This window comes from Ursus americanus, chromosome 24 (genome assembly GCF_024610735.1).
Source record: "Ursus americanus isolate L20-20 chromosome 24, mUrsAme1.1.p, whole genome shotgun sequence".
Taxonomy (NCBI): domain Eukaryota; kingdom Metazoa; phylum Chordata; class Mammalia; order Carnivora; family Ursidae; genus Ursus; species Ursus americanus.
Window position 1 is genome coordinate 7678549 of NC_142150.1, and position 24040 is coordinate 7702588.

The 24040-nt window shown below is 39.5% G+C and overlaps 2 protein-coding genes across 8 annotated transcripts in view; one reads left to right on the plus strand and one right to left on the minus strand.

Annotated features, from left to right (window-relative positions):
• HPS5 (HPS5 biogenesis of lysosomal organelles complex 2 subunit 2) overlaps positions 1-10513 on the minus strand; it is a 46886-nt gene extending 36373 nt beyond the window's left edge. Inside the window, exons 1-2 of one of the 5 annotated variants that reach the window (XM_045808647.2) lie at positions 10374-10513; positions 4675-4838 (exon numbers count right to left, since the gene is read on the minus strand). In XM_045808647.2, coding sequence (XP_045664603.2) covers positions 4675-4782 — 108 coding nt within the window. In that variant the 5' untranslated portion in view covers positions 4783-4838; positions 10374-10513. The other 4 variants (XM_045808646.2, XM_045808649.2, XM_045808648.2 and 1 more) reach the window with 4 other exon arrangements.
• A 180-nt stretch (positions 10514-10693) lies between these two features.
• GTF2H1 (general transcription factor IIH subunit 1) overlaps positions 10694-24040 on the plus strand; it is a 38538-nt gene continuing 25191 nt past the window's right edge. Inside the window, exons 1-5 of one of the 3 annotated variants that reach the window (XM_045808650.2) lie at positions 10694-10920; positions 15708-15755; positions 18627-18795; positions 21835-22027; positions 22757-22919. In XM_045808650.2, the coding sequence (XP_045664606.1) occupies positions 15753-15755; positions 18627-18795; positions 21835-22027; positions 22757-22919 (528 nt within the window). In that variant the 5' untranslated portion in view covers positions 10694-10920; positions 15708-15752. Of the gene's footprint in view, positions 10921-15707; positions 15756-18626; positions 18796-19566; positions 19632-21834; positions 22028-22756; positions 22920-24040 lie in introns of those variants that run through there. The other 2 variants (XM_045808652.2, XM_087855337.1) reach the window with 2 other exon arrangements.

Genomic DNA, 24040 nt, shown 5'->3' on the forward strand with positions numbered 1-24040 from the left:
CTGACTCTTGGTTTTGGCTCAGGTCATGATCTTGGGGTCGTGGGATCCAGCACCCACCCCCCCAGTCGGGCTCCACACTCAGTGGGGCGTCTGCTTGGCGTTCTCTCTTCTTCTTCCTCTGCCCCTCCCCCCCCACCTGTATGTGCACACCACTTTCTCTCTCTCTCAAAAAAATAAATCTTTTAAATAAATAAATAAAACTTACTACCTATTCTTCTCAAGCTATTCCAAAAAATACAAAAGGAAAGAAAACTTCCAAATGCATTCTAAGAGGCCAGTACCACCCTGATACCAGAACCAGATAAAAACACCACAAAAAAGAGAACTACAGGCCAATATTGAAGTGAATATCCTCGACAAAATGTTAGCAAGCTGAATCCAACAATACATTAAAAAAATCATATACCCGATCAAGTGGGATTTATTCCCAGGACACAAGGATGGTTCAACATATGCAAACAATCAACGTGATACATCACATCAATAAAAGAAAGGATAAAAACCATATAATCATTTCAATACATGCAGAAAAAACACTTGATAAGGTACAAAATCCATTCATGACAAAAGTCCTCTGCAAAGTAGGTTTAGAGGGAACACACTTCAACATAATAAAGACCTTCTATGAAAAACCCATAGACAACATCATACTCAATGGGGTAAAATAGAGCTGTTCCCGTAAGGTCAGGAACAAGGCAAGGATTTCCAATCTCACCACTTTTATTCAACATTCTACTGGAAGTCCTAGCCACAGACATCAGACAACATAAAGAAATAAAAGGCATCCAAATCAGTAAGGAGAAAATAACACCCCCACTATTTACAGATAACATGATACTATATATAGCAAACCCTAACTAGATCGGATAAGTGAATACAGTAAAGACACAGGATACAAAATCAATGTACAGAAATCTGTTGCAAACCTACACGCTAATAATGAAGCAGTAGAACATGAAATTTAAAAAAATAATCACATTTACAACTGCACCAAAAACAATATCCAGGAATAAATTTAGCCAAAGAGGTGAAAATCCTGTACTCTGAAAACTATAAAACACTGATGAAAGAAATTCAAGACTAGATGAAAAATAAATAAATAAATAAAAAGGAAAGACATTCCATGCTCACAGGTCAGAAGAACAAATATGGTTAAGATGTCTATACCATCCAACACAATCTACAGATTTAATGCAATCTGTATTGAAATACCAACAGCATTTTTCACAGAAGTAAAACAAACAATCCTAAAATTTGTATGGAACTACAAAAGGCCTCGAATAGCTAAAGCAATCTTGAACACTGGAGGTATCGCAAGTCTAAATTTCAAGTTATGTTACAAAGTGGTAGTAATTAAAACAGTATGGTACTGGGATAAAAATACACACATACATCAATGGAACAGAACAGAAAACCCAGAAATAAACCCACAAGTATATGGTCAATTAATCTTAAACAAAGGAGGAATAAATATATAATGGGAAAAAACAGTCTCTTCAACAAATGGTGTTGGGGAAAATGGAGAGCCACATGCAAAACAATGAAACTGGACCATTTTCTAACACCATACACAAAAATAAACTAAAAATGGATTAAAGACCTAAATGTAAGACCTGAAACCATAAAAATCCAAGAAGAGAGCATAGGCAATTATCTTGGACATTGGCCACAGCAACATTTTTCTAGATGTGTCTTCTGAGGCAAGGGAAATGAAAGCAAAAATAAACTAGTGGGACTACATCAAAATAAAAAGTTTCTATACAGCAAAGGAAACAATCAACAAAAATAAAAGGCAACCTACTGAATGGGTGAAGATATTTACAAACAACATATCCGATTAAAGGTTAGTATCAAAAATATATAAACAACTTATACAACTCAATACCTAAAAAGCCAAAATATCCAAAATAATCCAATTAAAAAATGAGCAAATGACATGAATAGACATTCTTCCAAAGAAGACATACAGATGGCCAAGAGACACATGAAAAGATGCTCATCATCACTCATCATCAGGGAAATGCAAATCAAAACCAAAATGAGGTATCACCTCATACCTACCAGAATGGCTAAAGTAAAAAACACAAGAAACAAGTGCTGGCGAGGATGTGGAGAAAAGGAACCCTTTTGCTCTGCTGGTGGGAATGAAAACTGGAGCAGCCACTATGGAAAACAGTATGGAGATTATTCAAAAAATTAAAAGCAGAACTACTTTAGGACCCAGTAATTGTTCTACTGGGTATTTACACAAATAAAAAAAACATGGGGCACCTGGGTGGCTCAGTGGATTAAGTATCTGCCTTCAGCTCGGGTAGTGATCTTGGGGTCCTGGGATTAAGCCCCACATCGTGCTCTCTGCTCAGCAGGGAGTCTGCTTCTCCCTCTCCCTCTGTGCGTGTTCTCTTTCTCTCTCTCAAATAAATAAATAAAATCTTTTTTGAAAAATTAAAAAAACACTAATTCAGAGGGATACACACCCCTATGTTTATCGCAGCATTATTTAAAACAGCCAAACTATGGAAGTAGCCCAAGTATCCATCAATAGATAAATGGATAAAGAAGACATGGTATATATCTACAATAGAATATTATTCAGCCATAGAAAAAGAATGAAATCTTGCTATTTGCACCTACAAGGATGGGGCTAGAGAGTATTATGCTAAGCGAAGTAAGTCAGAGATAGATAAAATACCATATGATCTCACTCATGTGGAATTTAAGAATCAAAACAAGCAAGGAAAGGAAAACAAAAAGAGCTAGAGAAACAAACCAAGAAAGAGACACTTTTTTTTTTTAGAAGGGGAGGGAGGGATGGGGGAAAGGGAGAGAAAGCACCCCAAGCAGGCTCCACACTCAGCATGGACCCCAAGGCGAAGCTGGATCCCACAACCCTGAGATCATGACCTAAGCCAAAATTGAGAGTCGGACGCTTAACCAACTGAGCCACCCAGGTGCCCCAAGAAACAGACGATCTTAACTATACAGAACAAACTGATGGTTAGCAGAGGGAGGTGCGTAGGGGAATGGGGAAAATAGGGAATGGGGATTAAAAGTACACTTATCATGGGGCACCTGAGTGGCTCAGTCGGTTAAGAGTCTGTATTCGGCTCAGGTCATTATCTCAAGGTCCTGGGATTGAGCCCCACATTGGGCTGCCTGCTCGGTGGAGAGCCTGCTTCTCCCTCTCTGTCCCCTGCGTGTGTTCTCTCTCGCTCTCTCCCTCAAATAAATAAATAAAATCTTTGAAAAAAAATAAACTGCTTGTAAAAAGGTACACTTATCATGATAAAAATAATAATAGTAATAAAATTTAAAAATAAAAAAATAAACAATAAACCAAGGTTGGGGGGGAGGGAAGAAAGCCTTCGCTTGTGGCCCCATCTTTCCTGCTTGAGACGCTAACGGAAACATCAAGACTGGAGCCAGGACACCTATCTTGCAACTGTGATTAAAACCAATATATGGATGGTGGTCGGACAGGAGAAACGGAGAGCCTGGTACCTCAATGATATCCTTGGGCCACTACACTAAACCCAGAAACACTAACCTCCGACAAGGTTATAAACACCCTTATCGGTTAAGCCATACTATACCAGGTAGGACATCCCACAACTTGCAGTTAAAAAAATCCAACTGAAATCAACCGAGGATTGTTGCTCTTCACTTTGCCTATTATGTCCTACTGTTTTGCTTAAAGGCTAGCAAAGTATTTGGGTGGGGGAGCAGAAGTATAAAAATGAAATTATTTTGGAATTGGTTATGAGATTCTGTTCTTCACCATGTCATTCCTGAGTTTCTCAGAAGAACTCAGGGTTTGAGGGGAGCACACACTTCTTCCCACACAGCTAACAGCTTTTGCTCTGTTTCCTAAAATGGAGGGTACATCAAACTCCTTGTTTTGGAATGAGCTTAGTATAACTGTAGTGGTTCATGTTGCTTGAAATGCAACAGGGTAGGGCACCTGGGTGGCTCAGTCGGTTAAGTGTCTGCCTTCGGCTCAGGTCATGATCCCAGGACCCCATATCGGGCTCCCTGCTCAGTGGGGAGCCTGCTTCTCCCTGTCTTCCCCTCCCCCCCCCACTTATGCTCTCTCTTGCTCTCTCTCTCCCTCTCAAGATAAATAAAATCTTTAAAAAAAATAAAATAAAATGCAACAGGGTATACTCATTTATACTATTTTAATTTCGATCAAATACATTATTTTCTGAGAAAAAACAGTAAGATTATTGTGAAGGAATAAAAAAATTGAGCAATCAATATCATGGTTCTCAAGGATAGGAAAGAATTCAAATGATAGCTCAAAAAGTAAATCAAGAAAGAGCTTCGGAGGCACCTGGGTGGCTCAGTGGGTTAAGTGTCTGCCTTCTGCTCAGGTTACCGAGCCTGGCATCAGGTTCCCTGCTTGGCAGGGAGCCTGCTTCTCCCTCTCCCCCCGCCTCACCCCCAGCTTATGCTCATGCACCCGTACACACACTCTCTTACATAAATAAAATCTTAAAAAAAAAAAAAAAGAGCTACAAACATGCTACTTGCATGTGAGGTATTACTAGCACAGGGAAGAACACCCAAGATTCCATTAAACATAAAGAACTAGAGGGCAAGGAGCATATATAACAGAGCACACAAAATATACAAGTATGAACATGAAACCGCTACAAGGATGAAGAAATTCACCTTTAGACGACTGGAGTCCAGCCTCAGGGCTGAAAGCAATGGATCCAGAGACTCAAACTCTGCAAGAACATGGCTGTAGGACTCTGGTATCACTGGCACAAAAGTCATTTAGCCGGAAAGTTGAAACTACGTTGAGTGACAGGCACAGTATTCCCGAATAAAACCTGCAAAAATATAATTTAAGAAGCTCTTCACTCAGCATGCATTTAATGGACATATGGAAAACAAAGCGAAACGTGAGAAAGGGACAAGGATCCCTGCTCTGCAGGTACTTAGCATCTAAGTGGAAAGAAAGCACACATAGGTAATATTATATGCAACCATCAGCCTGTACTATATTATTGCCTGACTCTGAAACTCCCAGAGAATCAGTCCAGATGCTCAAGGTCCTCCATACTTCTACCCACTCTATTCATCTCACACAGTGTGAGTAGGTAGGATGGGCAATGTAGGATTCAAGAGGAAAACTGGTCAAGCTCTTCTTTGGTAAATAGCCGCCTCACTTATACTTCTTAAAAGTAATAAATCTTTTTCTGCCTTTAAGAGTCTCTTATTCAAAGGCAACATTCCCTAAAGGCTTCAAACTACAAACCCTTATCAGCAAATTCAATAGTTATCAGCCAACAGTTTAACAGTGCTTAATAGAACTAGACTTCTGGATCTCTTTCTCCAAATCATTAGGGGCTCAGTAAGTTATGTGTTGAATGAATGAATGCACCTACTAAGTGGGAAGTAAAGTGAAGGGAATTAAAGCTCAAAGAAAATAAGAGCTTCAATAAGAGAACTGATACGAATGAATAGGAGTAAGAATACAAGGCAGCAAATGCTAAATACCCCATGAAGACTTTGTAAACTAACACAAGAGTTTATCTGTTCAGAAACTCTCAAGTGTACATTTTTGTCAAATTGCACCAACTTCCAAAAAAGAAATAAAATTCAAGAAAATTTTTACCATTAATTTTAACTTTTCTCAGTCTTTTGTAACATGCCAAATTAAGAAAAGCAAACACTACACAAAAATTTAGAACCATTTATACTTGTTTTTAAATTAAAGTTTTTTTATTTTTTTTCAGAACCACAAGTATTTACTCATTCATTTATTCATCAAATATGTACACAGTGTTAACAGCTAGACCCTAAGACCTGATCTTTAGTTCTCACCGGCTTGTTCCCACAGACCTTTGTCCCACATTCTTACTTAAGCTCTTCTTTCCAGCTTCTCTCTTAAGCTAGGCAAAAGGCCCCAGGGGCCTAACATCGCGTGATGGAAACCGAAACTACCCTTCAAGCGGTAACACTTGCCTGGACAGGAGCTCCGCCAGCTCAGGCAGCCCAGACCAGTTTGAGCTTAACCCCCAATCACGCCTGTGCAGATGAACCAAGCAGTGACCCAGGGAGTGACCAACAGTCACCTACACCTCAACAGAATACTAAAATCTGTGCCCAAGGAGGAGCACAAGCTTGCTTTACATAACAATGTACGTATAAGCATATTCCCTTAAGGAACATGCGCAACCTTACCCTGTCTCTACATGATGACAAGGCTCCCCTATCTAGATTCATCCTAACCCTAAGTAAAAGAAACCCACTCACCCTTGCTTGGGGGCGGGGGGGGGGGGGTGTCACAGCTTTGGGAGTTATTCCCTATGATCTCCTTATTTGCTACAAATAAAGTTCCCTTTGTGCAACAACTCTACCTGGTGTAGTTTCTACCTGTGACTCACAGGAGTGAACTCAAAAGTTTGTAGGTTACAATAGTACCAACTTGTGCACTGTTCTAGGTCCAGGAGATAAAACAAGACAAAACCAAGTCCTAATACTCACGGAGCATACTTCCCAGTGGCAAAACACATATAAGCTTATGATGTCTTTTTATTGCATAGACATAATATAGTCTTACTTCTTATTTATACTGTTCTTAATACAGCCTGACCTCTGCAAGGAGAATAGTGTTTCAAGAAAAACAACAAATCTTTAGTAGTTCCATACTCAAACTACTTGGGAATTCCAGGGTGCCTGGCTGGCTCAGTGGAGTGTGTGACTCTTGATCTCAGGGTTGTGAGTTCGAGCCCCACTTTGGATATAGAGATTAACTAAAAATAAATCTTTCAGAGTGCCTGGATGGCTCAGTCGGTTAAGGGTATGCTTTTGGCTCAGGTCACGATGCTGGGGTCCTGGGATGGAGCCCCATGTCGGGCTCCCTGCTCAGTGGGGAGTCTGCTTCTCCCTCTCCCTCTGCCCTCCATCCTTGCGTGCACTCCCTCTCTCTCAAATACATCAATAAAATCTGTTTAAAAATAAATACATACATAAATAAAATCTTTACCAAAAAAATTGGGAATTCCTGACCTCTGAAAAATCTCATTCTTTTCACTCACTCATTTTATTGAGTTCTTAGTAAAATATGAGGCACAATGGTGGGAACAAGACAAATAATTCCAGAAATCACTTTATACATAGGGAGAAAAAGAACACACACACCCCCACCGTAAGGGAGACATAGCAAAGTGTTACGCTGGAACTTAGACGACAGAAGAATCATACTGAGTTAAAGGGAACCACGAAAAACTTCCTAAGGGAAGTAGCACTGGCGCTGAGTAGGCCTTTATCAGAAGGAAAAGGGGGCAGTAAGCAAAAATATAGAGGATACATTTGGAGATACATTTAGTCTTTGGTTGAAACACAGGAGATAAGGAATGCAGTAATGAAAGATAAAAGTAGAAGAGTAATTCAGCACAAGGTATGAAATACTCTGAATTTCAAACCAAGGAACCTGAAGAAATTCTAATTTGAGAGGCAACAGAAAGGCACTGAAGGATTTGGTATTAGGCAATCACATAATTTCTGTGAAGTGCTGCGGGCACACACTAGAAAACAAAGACTTGAGAAAAGTGTTGAGTGGTAAGGAAGTGAAGATAATGCTTTCCAATTACTCAAGAAATCTGGTGCAAAAGAAATCCTCTCTTGCCTTTTTAAAGACTTACTTGAAAGGGGGGAGGGGCAGAGGGTGAGAATCTTCAAGCAGACCCCCTGCTCAGTCAGGAGCTCCTGACCTGAGCTGCAATCAAGAGTCTGACACTTAACCAACTGAGCCACGCAAGCATCGCCAATCTCTCCTCACTTTCAGAGCAGGAGAGACTCAAACAGATTTGTAAGCAGTAGCTAAGAGTCTTTAGAATGAAAAGGACTAAAGATACAAGACAAAGACAAAACCATAGTATAAAATCCTAAAGAAGATAGAAAGGAATGATATCAAGACTACAGCATCTCTTACATTTGTTATCCTAAGCTCTGAAGTGGACAGGCCATCTGGCCTTGATCTCAGTGTCCTACAAGTTATAATGAGGTAAAAAACAACCTAGTAAGTTCCTGTTTTTCTAAAAAAAGATTTAATGGGAAATGAGAATGAAAAAGAAACAGTATAAGCAATGTCAGTTCTCAAGAGAAGTTTGCAGGGTGGTGGTGTTAAGCCAACTCCAAGTTTATACTTCCTAGTGCTTATTCTCTCCCTTTAATATTTGATTCTGATCATTTACAGCTTTAACTAATTATTTCTAATTGTGTCTTCTGCAGTTTAAGGGAGCAAATTTACTTCTTCCAAAACAACTCTTCAGTATTTGAAAAGTGTTATGAGGTCTTCTTAAAATTTAACATTCCCAATTCTTCATTCATTTCTGGCATGACAATGTTCAAATTCCTCTCTATTCTTGTCAACCTCTACAAAGGTGATTTAGTTTTTCTGAAAATATGGTGCCTAGAACTGAACATAATACTCTTTAAGTAGTTGGATAACACAGAACAGAATAGAAACCCTTACTTTCTGGATCTGGACACTAAGTTTCTATATTACAACCTAAAATAGCATCTGTGTTTTTTTAAAGTGGCCATGTCACACTTTTGATTCAACTAAAACTCAAAAAAATTTTCACATGAAACGAATATAATCTTCCTACCTAGTACTTATATATAATAGAATTGAGGTCAACCTGAAATTTGCTATTAATCAAATGTGACAATATAAAAAGTACTTACATACTTAAATTCTCTGTAAAAACAACAGTAGATTGTTGACAATCGTTATACATGGGTCCTGAGTACATGGGGGTTCATTTTTATTATCCTATCTACTTTTGTCTGTTTGAAATTTTCCATAGCAAGACTTTTTTAAGTACTTTTTTTAAAATAGAGAGAGAGCAAACACGTGGGGAGGGGTAGGAGGAGGAAAGAATCTCAAGCAGACTCTGCGCCCAACCTGACTGGGGGCTCAATCCCACCACCCCAAGATCATGACCTGGGGCCAAATCAAGAGTTGGACATTCAACTGACTGAGCCACCCAGAAGCACCTTTAAGTACATACTTTTTTTTTTTTAAGATTTTATTTATTTATTTGAGAGAGCAAAAGCAAGAGAGATCACAGAGGAAGAGGGAGAAGCAGACTCCCCGCAGAGTGGAGAGCCGGATGCAGCACTGGATACCAAGTCCCTAAGATCAGGACCTGAGCCAAAGGAAGACACTTAACCATCAGAGCCACCGAGGCTCCCCAAGTACATACTTTTAAAAAAAATCTCTGTACAAACCTTCAAAGGCTCCCCTTCTTACATAATCTACGATCTCATCCTTCTCTTTCCAGCCACATCTTCCACTTTATACCCCTATTTTCCAACTATACAAAATTATCTTTTGTCCCTCTTTCATTGTATAAACTTTCTGTGCCTCCATGGTTTAATAGATACCGTTCTTTGAATCTTCATCCATCTAACAAAACCTTACCTTTCTGCAAAGCTGAGTTTAAATATTACTTCTGTTAAGCTTGCACACCTCTAGCCTAGCAAAAAAACCTAAGCAAAAAGGTTACCAATACTTACAAATGCTTAGAAGGTTACAAAAGCTTACCAAAGTCAGTGCAACAATTCTTAAGGATTGGCTTGCCCAAGGTTACAGAACTCTGCTGAGGCAGAGCTGAGACTAGAATTCACTTCTCCTGAGTCCAAATCTAATCATCTTTCCATTTCCACGCATAACTTGATGGTAACATAAACGAGTAGTAGGATTAAGAAAAGGTTTTTCTCATCACCCTAGTACTCACTTTACCAATGGACCAGTGTTTGCTGCTCACACATCAAAAGCAAAGAACAGCGTTCTCTTTCCCCCACTAGCTACGTGGGAGGAGGAGGAATAGAGAAGGAAGCAAGCAAAAATTAAAGATACTACGCGAAGTGTAAGAGGGAGATTCCACCATTCCATAACACGATCTTTCTACCCAAGAAGTAATCATCAGAGAACTCTACACCTTAGAGAAATGGCGACTCACTCATAAATCTATCATGCTTTCAGCTTGCTTTGTACCCACCGCTGCACACGGTCCCTGCGCACAAGCAGCTTTCTAGCGGAACCAGTAACTTTTTTGCGGCGATATCTTTAATAATGTATTCACATCTCTCCAGGAGAGAAGCCTCGGTAACCAAGTTTTTAAAAGCCAGGATGACAAACCAGCAGCCCCGCTCAGCCCCGCTTCACCATCTCCAGGCCGGCAGTCCCCAAGCCGGCAGTCCCCAGTTCTCTGAATCAGAAGCTCTCCCACGGCCAGCCGCCGGGACACTCACCGAGCAACTAAAAGCGGTACAGACACACTCAATAGCAACTAAGAGCGAAACCTGAGAATCTTTCTCCCCTTCCGCACCGCCCCTCCCTTGCTTACGTCACCCAGAAGCGCCGAGGACTCGAGGACAACGCTATTAACGGTACTTCCTTGTCACGTGACGGGTTACGCCCCTGTTTGCGCGTGGTCCCTCCCCCTCCGGCCGCGGTCGCAATTACGCTCTCTGCGGCCTGCAGTCCACGGGTTGCTGCTGGCCGAAAACGCAGGAACAACGGGGGCCGGAAAACCTTTAGGCTAAAGGGGTGAGCCAGCCAGGATCCTGGGACCTTTCACAGCTTGAGACCGGCAAAAGGAAATGAAACAGGCGGGAACCGGCGGGGGTGGGAGGGAACTAGCGGAAGGTGTCATGGCGGCCGCGCTCTGGGTCACGTGCCCGGCAGGCCCGCCTTGGTACTTCCGGTCACGTGTCCTCAGAGTCCTCGCAGCCAGCGATGGAGGCGAGACCCCCCAGTAACAGAGGCGGTGGCGACGGCGGTGGCTACTGGGTTTCAGCGTCTTCCCAGCAGCGTCTCTAAGAAGCGCAGCGGAACTCGACCCGACCCAGCCCAGTTACTTACTCCCTGCCCAGGACAGTAGCTTCCACCTGGTAAGTTTAGACCGAAGAATGGGGGTGGGTGGGTGGGTGGGTGAGCAGCTGACAGGCCCCGGGACCGCAGGACGGCGCGGATTCTGCCCCATTTCCCTGTGTCCCTGTTGCCGTCGCCACAGCACCTAAGACTGCCGTCTCGGTAGCCCTTTATTGTCCTGAAGAAGGGGATAGGCGACCCCTAATCTACTGGCCTGTAGGAAGTATGCCCCATTACTAAGAGCAGGGACTCGAAGATTTACCCACAGCCAGTATCAGACTTGACTCCGGAGAATGAAGGACGTGGAGGCCTCTGCCTGACACAGGATCTCTTCCCGTTAGGAAATGTGCTGTTAAGTCTTTCGGTTTCTGTAGAACGGCTTTCACCGTAGTGTCCGCACACCTTTTGCTTCACCTGTCAATCCTACCGCTTCTTAAAGCCTTCTCAACACGTGTGCCAATCCACACGCCCAGTTTTGGTCTGTGCCCAATTTGATTGTCTTGTAATGATGAAAAATAGACCACCAACCCATGGAAATGTATAAATATTTTATAAATTCCCCAATGTTCTCAAGAGACAAAACTGACTAGGGGAGTATATTCAGTTGACTCTTGGACGCCCATTTTGGCGTCTGTGTAGTGGGGGAGGGGGAAGAGCTATAAAAACTTACCCTTTGGCCTATTAGAAGACCCAGTTTGAAAAACATGCAAAAACGAAGTGGTTTGAAATACACCTTGTAATAAGTATTAACTCCATGAAGGAGTGGAACAATTTCTCCCCACGAATTCTTACTGTGAACTCCAGTGTACAAAACAGCATGCCCTCATGGAATTGAATTTGGGAGGGCCAAGCCCCACCCAGTCCGCTTCCCCTCTTGAAAGAGTTTGAAAACCACTTAACTGGGCTTTAGTAAATAAGCCGAAATTGCCAACCCCAAAATAGATTTTTAAAGTCAAAACTAGAAAAAATGAGATGGAGAAGTCACAACAGAAGGGAAGATAATCTCTAGTATCAGGCCTATGGCTTACAGAAGGACTGGGCTCTGGAGAGAACTTTGTACCTTTCAGCAGACCTAAATACTTCATTTGGGAAGGAAAGAGATAATTGGACACCATTAAACCTGTTCTTTTGCCCTCACTCAGCTGACATTTAGCAGTACCGCCGATTGAAAGTTTGAGTTCTCTTAGGTGATATTATATACACACAGTAGTGCCAGTGTAGATTAGCCATGCAAATGCAGAGAGGGTTCTTTAAAAGTACTAGGAAGATTGGTGCAGAGAGGAATCTGTTTAATAAACCAAATGATCAGCTTACTGCATGTACTGCCTCTGAGGCTTTTATCTTCTCCCTGTTGGTTTATCTTTCCACCTTTTAGCCCTGCTTTTCTGTGCTGCTGGGTTTTTTTTCCCCCTACCATCAGTCTGAGCTTTCCAAGCATTTTGACCACTATTTCTACCTCACAGATACTGCTTCTAGAGATGTCTTGTGCCCTTCCTCTTTTCTCTCTTAGTCTGCCTTCATTGTGGCAGTATCAGGCGTCCAACTAATAAGTAATAAGTCTCTCCCTTCCCCACTTTGATCACCAACTGATTGCTCTCTCAATTTTAATATTGTACTCTTGTCAGCATGCAGTATTTATTAGTGAATATGAGCATACATTCATTCTGTCTTGGTCTCTGTCGCATTTTCCTCCTCCTGCCTCTCCCTGCACTGCTGTAAAATGAAAAAATGCTTGGTCTCAAAATTGCTACATCAGTTATTCCCCTTAATAGCTTCATTGTGTGTGTAACTTTCATTAAAATGGTAAATTTTGTTCGCTTTTTACATACTTTCAAGGTCCTATTCTCTGTAATGCTGAATTGTTAAAATTTTTTTGGATTGCCTCATAGCAAGCAGCATTCCAGATCTCCATTTTGTATGCTGGCAAATACAGCAGCTCTCTCTATTAATAATCCTCCTTTTAGAGGCTGATATGGAGTTTATATTTCACCTGTTGTCCTTGTTTCTGCCTCATTTATTTCTGCACATTAGAAAGGATGTAATTTAAAGGTTTCTGTTGATCAGTTTCAAATTCTTCCTATCCCTGTTTCCTTCTAAACGAGTTACTAGAATCTCTGAGGGACGATACTGTGATCTCTGAGTCGAGAACTATAATGCTTCCTGAAGTTTAGCCAAGGATAAATGTGCAAAGGTGTCTTATGTATCTTACCAACCTGGTGTTCTTTTAACAACAAGGATCTTAAATTGATGTCACAGATATTTGTTGGACTCTTCATATAGGCCAAATATGTGGCTGGGTGCTGTATTGCAGTGAATACAACACATGCATCCTCTTCCCTTTATGAAGCTTGTAGTCTGTCAGGGGAGACAAACATTAAAAGAATTACTTTAGAAATTAATTATAGTTGTGATAAGTGCTATCAAGAGAACAGAAAGTCTTGCCTAGTAATTTTGAAACTTAGTACTCTAAGTACCAAAAAAATGATTAAAAGCTAGTTGATAGGAGAGAAGGAGAATGCGCAAAGGCTCAGCAAGGCATGTACGTTTAACTTCAAGCAAATATTTAACTGCAAATGAATTAATCCCTTTACTGGAGGATCTTGCTATTTAAAGAAGTCTTGTGGCAGATAATTTCATAAAGTAAATAATCTTTTAAGTAGGGACACCTGAGTGGCTCAATCAGTTGAGTGTCCAACTCTTGGTTTTGGCTCAGGTCATGATTTTGGGATCCTGGGATCCAGCTCCGCTCTGTGCTCTGCAAGGAGTCTGCTTGTCCCTCTCCTTCCCCCTCTACTCCTTCTCCGAGTGCTCACGCACAAGCTCACTCTCATAAATAAATGATAAAATCTTTTTAAAAATATAATCTAAAAATAATCTTTTAAGTAAAGATAGATCATCATCAACCTGATTTAAGTGGGACTAACCAATATTTTTCATAAACAAAATATTCTGTGGCTCTTATAGAGGTTTACTGGGGAGAAGTTTTTGCTACCCATGGAGCCATCTTCAAGAAAAATCCGAAAATCACATAAGGCATTGTAGAATATCCCCACTGGTTTTTTTAAACTTTCTAAAACTGGTCTTGTACAATTAACAGAGGTGCTACAAATGAACAAGGAAATTTGCCAAGCAAGTTAGCTGTGAAACAATTGACTTGTCATCCCAATGTTCAGTTACTTATCTCTGATTTATTTTTAATGTTCTCCCAAATGGATTTTAATACAAATGGTTTTACGTGTAGTGACTGACTCTAATGGTTCCCTCCATCTAATTTATTCTCCATTTTACAGTTTCTCTGTCTTCACTTATCTTTTCTTTCTTACCTTCTTATCTCAGAAAAGTTGTTCTGTTCTTTTCCAAAGCTAGCACTTTTTATTTGTGCATATAAGCCCAGTTAATTGGAGACTTGCTCTATCAGCTGTCCTTGCTCACTGCTTTTCCTCCATAGATGGACATACTTAAAATCATCTTAAAATTGCTCTCCCCCTGTCCATAAAGCCTCCCCTCCTATCTTTCAGATTTTGATTCGTGTTTCCTAAAATGTGGTTTGTATAGTATACAGTGTAACTTCAGATAGTACAGACTGTTTTTTTATTCTAAGTTGTTACAATGTGTATTGTGATGAATATCAAAATTAATATTAAAGTATTAAATGGTTCCATAAATGTTATAGAATTTTCTTTATACATTAAATTTTTAAGGTAAATAAAAAACAATCGATACATATTACAGAAATTTTGAAAATAACAAAACAATTGTTTTCTTTTTTTTTTTTTTTTTTTAAAGATTTTATTTATTTATCCGACAGGGATAGAGACAGCCAGCGAGAGAGGGAACACAAGCAGGGGGAGTGGGAGAGGAAGAAGCAGGCTCATAGAGGAAGAGCCTGATGTGGGGCTCGATCCCACAACGCCGGGATCACGCCCTGAGCTGAAGGCAGACGCTTAACCGCTGTGCCGCCCAGGCGCCCCCAAAACAATTGTTTTCTTACACTAACACCCCTAACACTTTCCCATGTTACCTTACAAACCTCTGGTTTGATAGGGAGCAAACTCTTGGAAAGACTTTTTTAATAACTACTTTTCTCATTATAGAATATGTATTATAGAAAATCCAGAAAATGAACATTCAAGTTGTCTGTAATTCCCTCACCAGTAGGTAACCACTATGAAGTTGGGTGTATATCCCTCCAGTCATATATATTTGCAAAATAGCATGGTGGAACTCCAAGGTCGGGCTGACCCAGATTCAAACCTAGCTGCTTCCTTGATGCATTGGTAAAGCATCTTGATTTTTTTTAGATCCAGTTTCCTTTATCTGCAGAATAGAACTAATAATAGAACCTACCCTGGGATTGTTAACTGGGGACCGAATGAGATAATGCCTGTTAAAAACTTAGCCCAGTGCCTGCCACATATTAGTAAGCATTGAGTACTTTTTTTTTTTTTTTTTAAACATAAGCTCTACACCCAACGTGGGGGGCTTGAACTCATGACCCCGAGATCAAGAGTTGCATGCTCTACCAACTGAGCCAGCCAGGCTCCCTGCATTTAGTACATTTTAGAGAAGTTTTTTAAATTTAATATGAAATAAACTACATGCTTTTTTTCCTGCTTTCTTTGATTATCTAACAGTGTATCTTTTCATATCATTAAATAGTCTTATAAAACAGTAGTTTTTCAAACATTTTAAGCAGCAAAGCTCTAATCAAAATCTAGGAGGATATTAAATAAATAAGTAAATCATTTAAAAGATGGTATTATATATTAACAATGTTTATCTTTGTTGTGTATGTTTTATATTATAGATATCCAAACTGGAGATTGTAAAACAACATGGGGAAGTATTTTCAATGGCAAGTGAAAAACAAGTTAATTTATCTCCACCTGCATGACTCAACAGCACTTCATCACACTCTTCATGTCCGGAACTGAATTCCTTGTCTTCACTTTCAAACCTGTTCTTCCTTCTGAATTCTTTCTGTAAATGGCACTACTGTACTCATGCCAGTAGGGCTTGGAAGTGGGGTATGAGCAAGCAGTTGTGACCCCTTCAGTGCTTGCAGTGTCTCTTCATCCTGCTTCCTCAGTATTCCTCCTTGTCCCTTCCTCTCTGTTCTTGCTGCCACCAGCATGGTTCAGACCCTTTGCTAGTCCTTCTCTTAAGTCTCTCTCGTATTGTCCACAGATTAATTTTTATAAGATACAAATTACTGCCCTATTCAAAAGTCCTTAGAGGTTTTCTGTTGTCTACCATGGTGGCATTCTCCACTGTCTCTATCTTAACCATCCAGTTCCATTATCCCATTGATCTTTGTCATGAACTTTATACTACATGCAGAGCAGACTGCTTACCCTTCCTAGCGTCTCAAACCTTTGCCCCAAACCGTTCCCTTTGCCTGTAATGCCTATTTCCTTTTCTCTGTCAAAATCCTTATTTAAGACCCAATTCATAATTAATGTAGGTATAAAAAAGAAGAAACTACTGATACATGTAGTAATGTGGTGAATTTCAAAAAACAGGTTAGGTGAAACGTTAGAGAGTACATGGTGCATGGTTCCGTTTATATGAAAACCTAGGAAAGATGGAAACTAATCTGTGGTCATAGAAATCAGAAAATAGTTGCTGGAGGGTGAGAGGAAGAGAATTGAGTAGAAAAGAACATGAGAGAATTTTTGGAGGTGGTAGAAATGTTGTCTGTCTTGTTTTGAGTAATGGTACACGGATGTATACAATTGTTGAAATACATCAAACAGATCACCTAAGATGTACACGTTTTGGTAGTTTGTTAATTACACCTGACTTTTTAAATTGCACTAAAAAACCTGTGACAAACCTTTGGTAAAACCTCCTGTGAAGAAATGGCCTCTGAGTCCTAATTCAGAACATTTTTTATCTCCCTTTAGGAACCTCACACATTCCAATTTGTATACACTGAGACATATCTTTCTCACTAACGGGTAGCTCTTTAAAAGCAGAATCATTATTGTCAGACATTCATCTTTGGATAACCCCTGGACTTGTTGGCTCAGCACAGATTTATTGAATAAATGTATTCACATTGACCCTTTTTCTTTCTATTCCTCGAGTAGAGTAACCTGTAAAGGTACCTATGAAAGGGAATATGCGGCTACTCAAAATTCAGGAAATCGGCTTCAGAGAAATTAAGATTTCACTTTTTACTTGAATTTTTCATTTCTAAATTACTGCTTGAATGAATTTTTTTATTTTAGCTACATTTGTGGTGAGCATAACTTGTCAGATCACTATATTATACATATGAAACCAATGTAATACTGTGTGTCACCTACAATTAAAATGTGTTTTAATCCAGTCATATTTTTCATTAATCCTCAGAGGTGATGGAAGAGTTGCTGATTTCCGTTGTCTGTAATGCCTGCCGCTCTTCCTGATGCTTACTTTCCCACCATGTCCACATAGAAGTGTTCGTCAGTTATAACTAATGGCAGATGCCGTATTTTGTTGTTCTCAATTGTTTTAACCTCCAGGAAAAATGCTTCAATAAAGCTTCACTTGTTTGCTCATGGCAAATTTAATTCTTGTACCTAGATATGTTAATTTCTCTAAACTTGTATTTTAAGCTATCCCTGAAGAAGTAAATGTTTTAAAGGTATACTTTAAATTATTTCTTTGGGAATGAAGTCATAACCTCACCAGAAATGACATGTATGGGGCATTTGTGCTATCACTTTCCCCATCACAGCCCATGGCAGACATCGCCATCAATCATGGCTTCTTTCCTGTTAAACCCATACAGGGTTTAACAAATTCCTTTCCAGCCTCATATTCCAGACAGCCACACCCAGGCCTCTAGGATTTGGGTTGAGCATTTAAGGAGTAGAAAAGCTGTTTCCTAGGTAATGAATTAGCCACATACAAGTGAGTCTTTGGCCAAGACCTGGAGAACGGTTGAAGACATTTGATTGCTAAATGATGGGGAAAATAGCATCTGAAGTGTTAAGGGTTAAAAGTTTTCTTTTAAAGCGCACAGGAAGAAACTTAGACCAGGAATCAGGAAACGTGGGTGTGGTTTCAGCTCTGAGAGTGGTTCTGGGAAGATCACACAAACCCTGTGGCACTTAGTTGTTTCAGCTGAAAACAAAATTGAACTAAACATTCAGTAAGGTTCTAATTCTAAAGTTCTACAATTCTAGATGTAGATTAAAGACAGCATATCTGGGGGCGCCTGGGTGGCACAGCGGTTAAGTGTCTGCCTTCGGCTCAGGGCGTGATCCCGGCGTTAAGGGATCGAGCCCCACATCAGGCTCCTCCGCTATGAGCCTGCTTCTTCCTCTCCCACTCCCCCTGCTTGTGTTCCCTCTCTCACTGGCTGTCTCTATCTCTGTCAAATAAATCAATAAAGTCTTTAAAAAAAAAAAAAGCGTATCTGTAGTCAAGTCATACATTTAAGACTTAGGAATATTACTGAGGAACTAAAAGTAAAATTGAAAATAATTCTGATTAGAATATGTAGAAATGGTTTAAAAACCGGCAAGTGTCATAAACTGTGTTGTGTAAATTCACACCTGTCACATGAGCAGATTAAATTTGATTTTAAAGGATAATGCCATACAACTTTATCTTCGACTTTCAATCAGGGACTTTTTTCTTCCTCATTATTAGTTCAGGTTTAGATTTGGAAAGGACTCCAGAAGTCAACAAACCCGATCCTAATTGAGATGTGAAATCTTTTATCTTTTGTTAGCACTTTCTAGGCATCATGGCAACTTCATCTGAAGAAGTTTTGCTGATTGTGAAGAAGGTGCGTCAGAAGAAGCAGGATGGAGCTTTATACCTCATGGCAGAGAGAATCGCTTGGGCACCTGAAGGCAAAGATAGATTTACCATCAGCCATATGTATGCAGATATTAAATGTAAGTCAGCTATACTAAGGTCTGATGGGATATTTGTTAGTAATTTTATTTAAACAATTGCTCATACACTCTTTGTGGGTTTTTTATTATAGTGTCCAAAAAAGTCAACCATATTGAAGTAATTATAAAGTGGGATCCCTGAACATATGTTATTCTGTAACCTGTGATTAATAATAGAGTTTGTATAATTTTATATATGTAAATCTATATCATGTGAAGATTTCCACAACCTTTTTTTTTTTTTTATTAAATTATAATATGTTATTCACCATACAGTACATCGTTAGTTTTTGATGTAGTATTCCATGATTCATTATTTCCACAACCTTCTTTTAGGAGTTGCATAATACTCCACTAAATGGTTCGACAATCATGTACTTAATTAGTTTTCTGTTGAAAGACAGTTAGGAAGTTTCCAGAATTCTTTTAATGCAAACAATACTGGAGTATAGTTCTGTGGGCTAGTATCTTTGTGAGGTTGTATGTGTGAGGTACATCCCTGCAGTAGATTTACTGGTTCAGGTGGTTCATGCGTTTAAAATGTTATTAGATGATGGCAGATTGCCCTTTAATAAAATTGTATCATTTAATCAAGTTGTCTAATTAATCTTTGGCTACGTGGCCGCCATCTGTTGAGAAGATAGACTCACTTTTTTACTGGACATAGATAGGAGAAATACAGAGCACGGTATCCTTAAAATTGTGGTTATCTGATCTGTGACCGTTAATATGAATTCACTTATTTTCCTTGACATAAAATTCTTCTCCTAGATGAAATCCTGTGTCGATTTCAAGGAACATGACACCTCAAAAAACAGACAACCTTCCACATTCAGGTGCTCAGTTTATAAATGTCCTTTGTGTGTGAACAGTGGCCCTAAGGACTTCTGCTTTGCTGCTGGAAATGACCAAGATTTTCATCTATCTCCACTATGAAATAACTTAGAATTTTAACTTTCAAAAGGAAATACTGTTTAAAATTCATCATAATTAAGTACTGACTAAGCTATCTGGTCTTTTGTCCACTTTTCTGGTAATACTACCTCCTTTTAAAATTTTGTGGAAAAGTGCCTCACCAAGTTCCTCCTAGTATTTTTACAAATCAACATTTGTACCAGAAGAAACTCATAAATTAGGAACTACCTCTATTAACATTTTTCTTAAACAGGAAGCTGGTCCTGTAGCTCTGCAAAATACATACTCATTGTGATATCCACAACATTCAATAAAGAATATACTCTTCTCCTATTCTCTCGGCAGTTCTGTTATTGAGGAGAGCACATACCCAAATCTAGATCTGTACCAGATCAGTTTTCATTTTAAGTTGAATATTTGAAAGAATACCCATTTCTGAAAGAAGCCACTCAAAGTTGTCAATAGCAAATTGCTAAGGTGAAAATCAGCAGTTAAATAAGCTAATTCAAAAACTTCAGGGGGCGCCTGGGTGGCTCAGTCGGTTAAACTTCTGCCTTCAGCTCAGGTCGTGATCCCGGGCTTCTGGGATTGAGCCCCACGTTATGCTTCCTGCTCACCAGGAGTCTGCTTCTCCCTCTCCCTCTGTCTGCTGTTCCCCCTGCTCATGCTCTCTCTCTCTCTTTCAAATAAATAAATAAAATCTTTAAAAAAAACAAAACAAAACAAAACCTCAGAAGTAGGCCTCTCAGAGGCAAAAGCTAAGATAGAGCAAGGATAAAGCAATGACTGAGAAAAGGTGCCTAGCAAGGGGTGATAGTTTTGTTTTAGAGAAATAGAATACCAGAGTAGGCTGGCTGCCAGTGTAAATTGCTCTATATTGCTATTTTTGGTAGTAAGATATTTTATTTAAACTGTGGTCTGGAAGCGGCATCTTTATTGAAAAAGTTTGTTTAGAAGCTGGGTGGTTTGGGTTTCAGGCTCTATGCAGCTTGTTTCACACTACCAAGACTCTCCCATTTCATGGGACAAAGCCCCTCCATCTCTCTTCCCCTGAAAAAGAGAAGCGCTACTATTGCCATGAGGCCCACTACTTTAGGAGTACAAGTTCTCCATTATGTAGGTGTATTTTGATGTTCCCAGCCTCAATTTATTATGAAAAGTTTCAAAGTTATAAAAAATTTTAAGAATGGTACAGTGCATACCTTTATAACATATCCCACTTACTATTGTGTGTGTATACACTAACTGCTCTGTAATATTTTCACACCAAGAAATTTTTAGTAATAAATATCCAGAACGTTGTTTTGTTTCCCCAGTTGTCTCAATAATGTTTTACGCAGCAGTGATTTTTCTTTTTGTAACTATAATCTGGCTTCACAGGTGGAGTTGTAGTCTCTTCAGTCTTTATAGGCTTGTCACATACCACTTTCTGATTATGTTTGCTCGTCGCTTCAGGGTTTTCTCTGATTTATTTGTGTAGACCTTTATTTCTCAAAAACTGGAAGTCAGGTCTACAGGCTTGATTATACTCAGGTTAAACCCTCGCAGCAAGAACAACACATAGGTGGTGGTATTTACTTATTCCCGCCCCTCAGAAAGCCCGTAGTGTGAGGTTGCCCCACCCACTTTGGATGAAACTAAGTTTCATCCCTTGGTTGAAGTGATGAAACCAGATCTCTCAAATGTAAAATTACGTATTCTTCTTTGCAATTAGTAAGACATGGGCTGTGTTTTGGAGTTTTTTGAACTACGACAGATCATTTTTATTAATGATAATGTTTTTCGGAGTCAGCTATTCAGGACTCTGGTTGGCTATTTAGAGATCTGCCCCAGTTGAATGGAAGCAAAAGCCCTTTAGTATCTTGAGGTAGAGACAGTGGTGAGAAGTGCCACACAAAGAGGATACTGAAGGAGGAAGCAGAGTGTTAGCAGTGAATTTGTTAACTGTGCTCTGATTATTTGGGATTATTTGAGAAGAGGGCATTTCTGCAGAAGCATTAAGATTGGAGCAGGGCAGCTAACGCCCAAAGGAATTCTGAATCTTCAGGGGAGGAAAAGTAGCCTATTGTAGGACAGTTTTCAGTGTGGGTGTCCTCATCTAATTTGCCTCATGCTTCTTTTTAGGCCAGAAAATCAGTCCAGAAGGAAAAGCTAAAATTCAACTTCAGCTGGTGTTGCATGCAGGGGACACAACTAACTTCCATTTTTCCAATGAAAGCACAGCCGTGAAAGAGCGAGATGCAGTGAAAGACCTTCTTCAGCAGCTGCTGCCCAAATTCAAGAGGAAAGCGAATAAAGAGCTGGAAGAGAAAAACAGGTGAAGGGGGAAAAGAATAAAGAGACACTGGATTCTCTCTGGTTTCTTAGTAGAGTAACAGCTTGTTATTTCTTATCCCTTGTGCTGCATTAAATTAAATTAACTGTCTTAAACCTAACATCTGATGAGGAACACAGCTGAGACTCAAAGGTGATAAGGTCCTTTCACTCCTCCCGGTTCTCTGTCGCCAAGATGACACGAAACCATTAAAAGTGCTTGCGAATGAGAAACCTGAAAGAAATCATATTGTAAAAAAGTAGAGAAGGCATATAAAATAATGAGTTTCTGATAAGACAAATTATTCTGTCGCCAATATCTTCCAGGCCATCCTTGCTTAAGTCTCCAGGTGCTTATCAGTGAGAAATTGGTGGCCGGAATATCTCAGGCGTACCTCCTCTCTCCCCTTTCACCTTTATTTGTGAAAGAGAATACAGTACAGTACAAATACAGCCACAGTGACCTTTGTATCACTGGGTATAGAGATGAGTACCACCAAATCTATACCCTCAAAGAGTTTAGATTTTGCTTCTTCAGACTTCCATTTATCTTCATTTGTTTTCCAAAGATGATTTTTTGTTTGTTTTCATACTGACAAATGAACTAAATGCCAGCATCATAAAATGAAAGTCGAGGGTCTCAGGGTTTCATGTTGTTAAAATCTTTTTAAAGTGGTTCATAAATAGTGTTTTATTCTAGAAGTTCAATATATTCAATATATTCTATCACCAGAATGCTGCAAGAAGATCCTGTTTTATTTCAGCTTTATAAAGACCTTGTTGTGAGTCAAGTGATCAGTGCTGAGGAATTCTGGGCCAATCGTTTAAATGTAAATGCAACAGAGAGTTCTACATCCAATCATAAGCAGGATGTTGGCATTTCTGCAGCATTTCTGGTATGTGACCCTTCTACATTTCTGCAGGGGGAGAAAGATAGAAAAAACCCTGGTATATGTGTTAACAGTGCCCCTTCTTGGGGTGCCTCGGTGGCTCAGTTGTTACGCATCTGCCTTCGGCTCAGGTCATGATCCTAAGGTCCTGGGATTGAGCCGTGCACCGGGCTCCCTGCTCAGCAGGAAGCCTGCTTCTCCCTCGCCTGCTCCCCCTGCTTGTGTTCCCTCTCTCACTCTCTCTCTGTCAAATAAATAAATAAAATCTTTAAAAAAAAAATGCCATTTCTTTTGTAAAACTTAGCATTTCCTTGAATTTAAATCAGTGGATACTTTGGTATCTATGGTATTCATCTAAAATATTTTAAAAATAAATGCAATATTTTTTAAATAGATACTTTTTGCCAGCTATACTTTTTTGTCTTGGGTACTTGACCCTAACATGCTGGAAATTAAAGGGACTTTAATAAAATAAAGAGAATCTTTTAGCAATTGGACTAATACTTGTTTCCCCTAATTCTTTTAAATGTAGAACTTTCTAATACCTTTTTTTATGATTGCTATATTTATAATGCAGAGTTAAATGTGTAATGACCATCGTGTTAAGATTTATAAAATGTATTTTAGCGAAAAATTGGGAATACTTTACCTGTACAGTGAGAAAGTGGGATTCATTTAATCTATACTCTGGTGGAACCAAAGCAGTATTTATGCATTTAACAAAAATTTGAGTACCAATTATATGTTTAGCATCTTCCTGGGTGCTTAGTAGTGAATTGAATTAATAGGGCCTTTCCTAAAGAAACCAGTCAGATAATATTTACTTAGTAACCAAGGTTTATAGCTGTTTTGGTAACTGTACAAGTACTATGTTAAAGCTCTACTAGCTATCTGCCTTTGGTCACACTTACATATCTATTTGACCATGTTGAATTTTCAAGGAAGCAGATTTTACACATCAGTAAGATGATGTGAAACCAAACCAGGCTTCTTTGAGCCGTATCTCAATGCCAAAAGTAAGGGTGAGGAACTTAATTTCTGTCTCTAGTTTATTCAGAAAGTCTGTTTTGCCACCTTTGTCCGGTGTCTATTATATGCTACACATCTTCCCCCAATATTCTAATGAC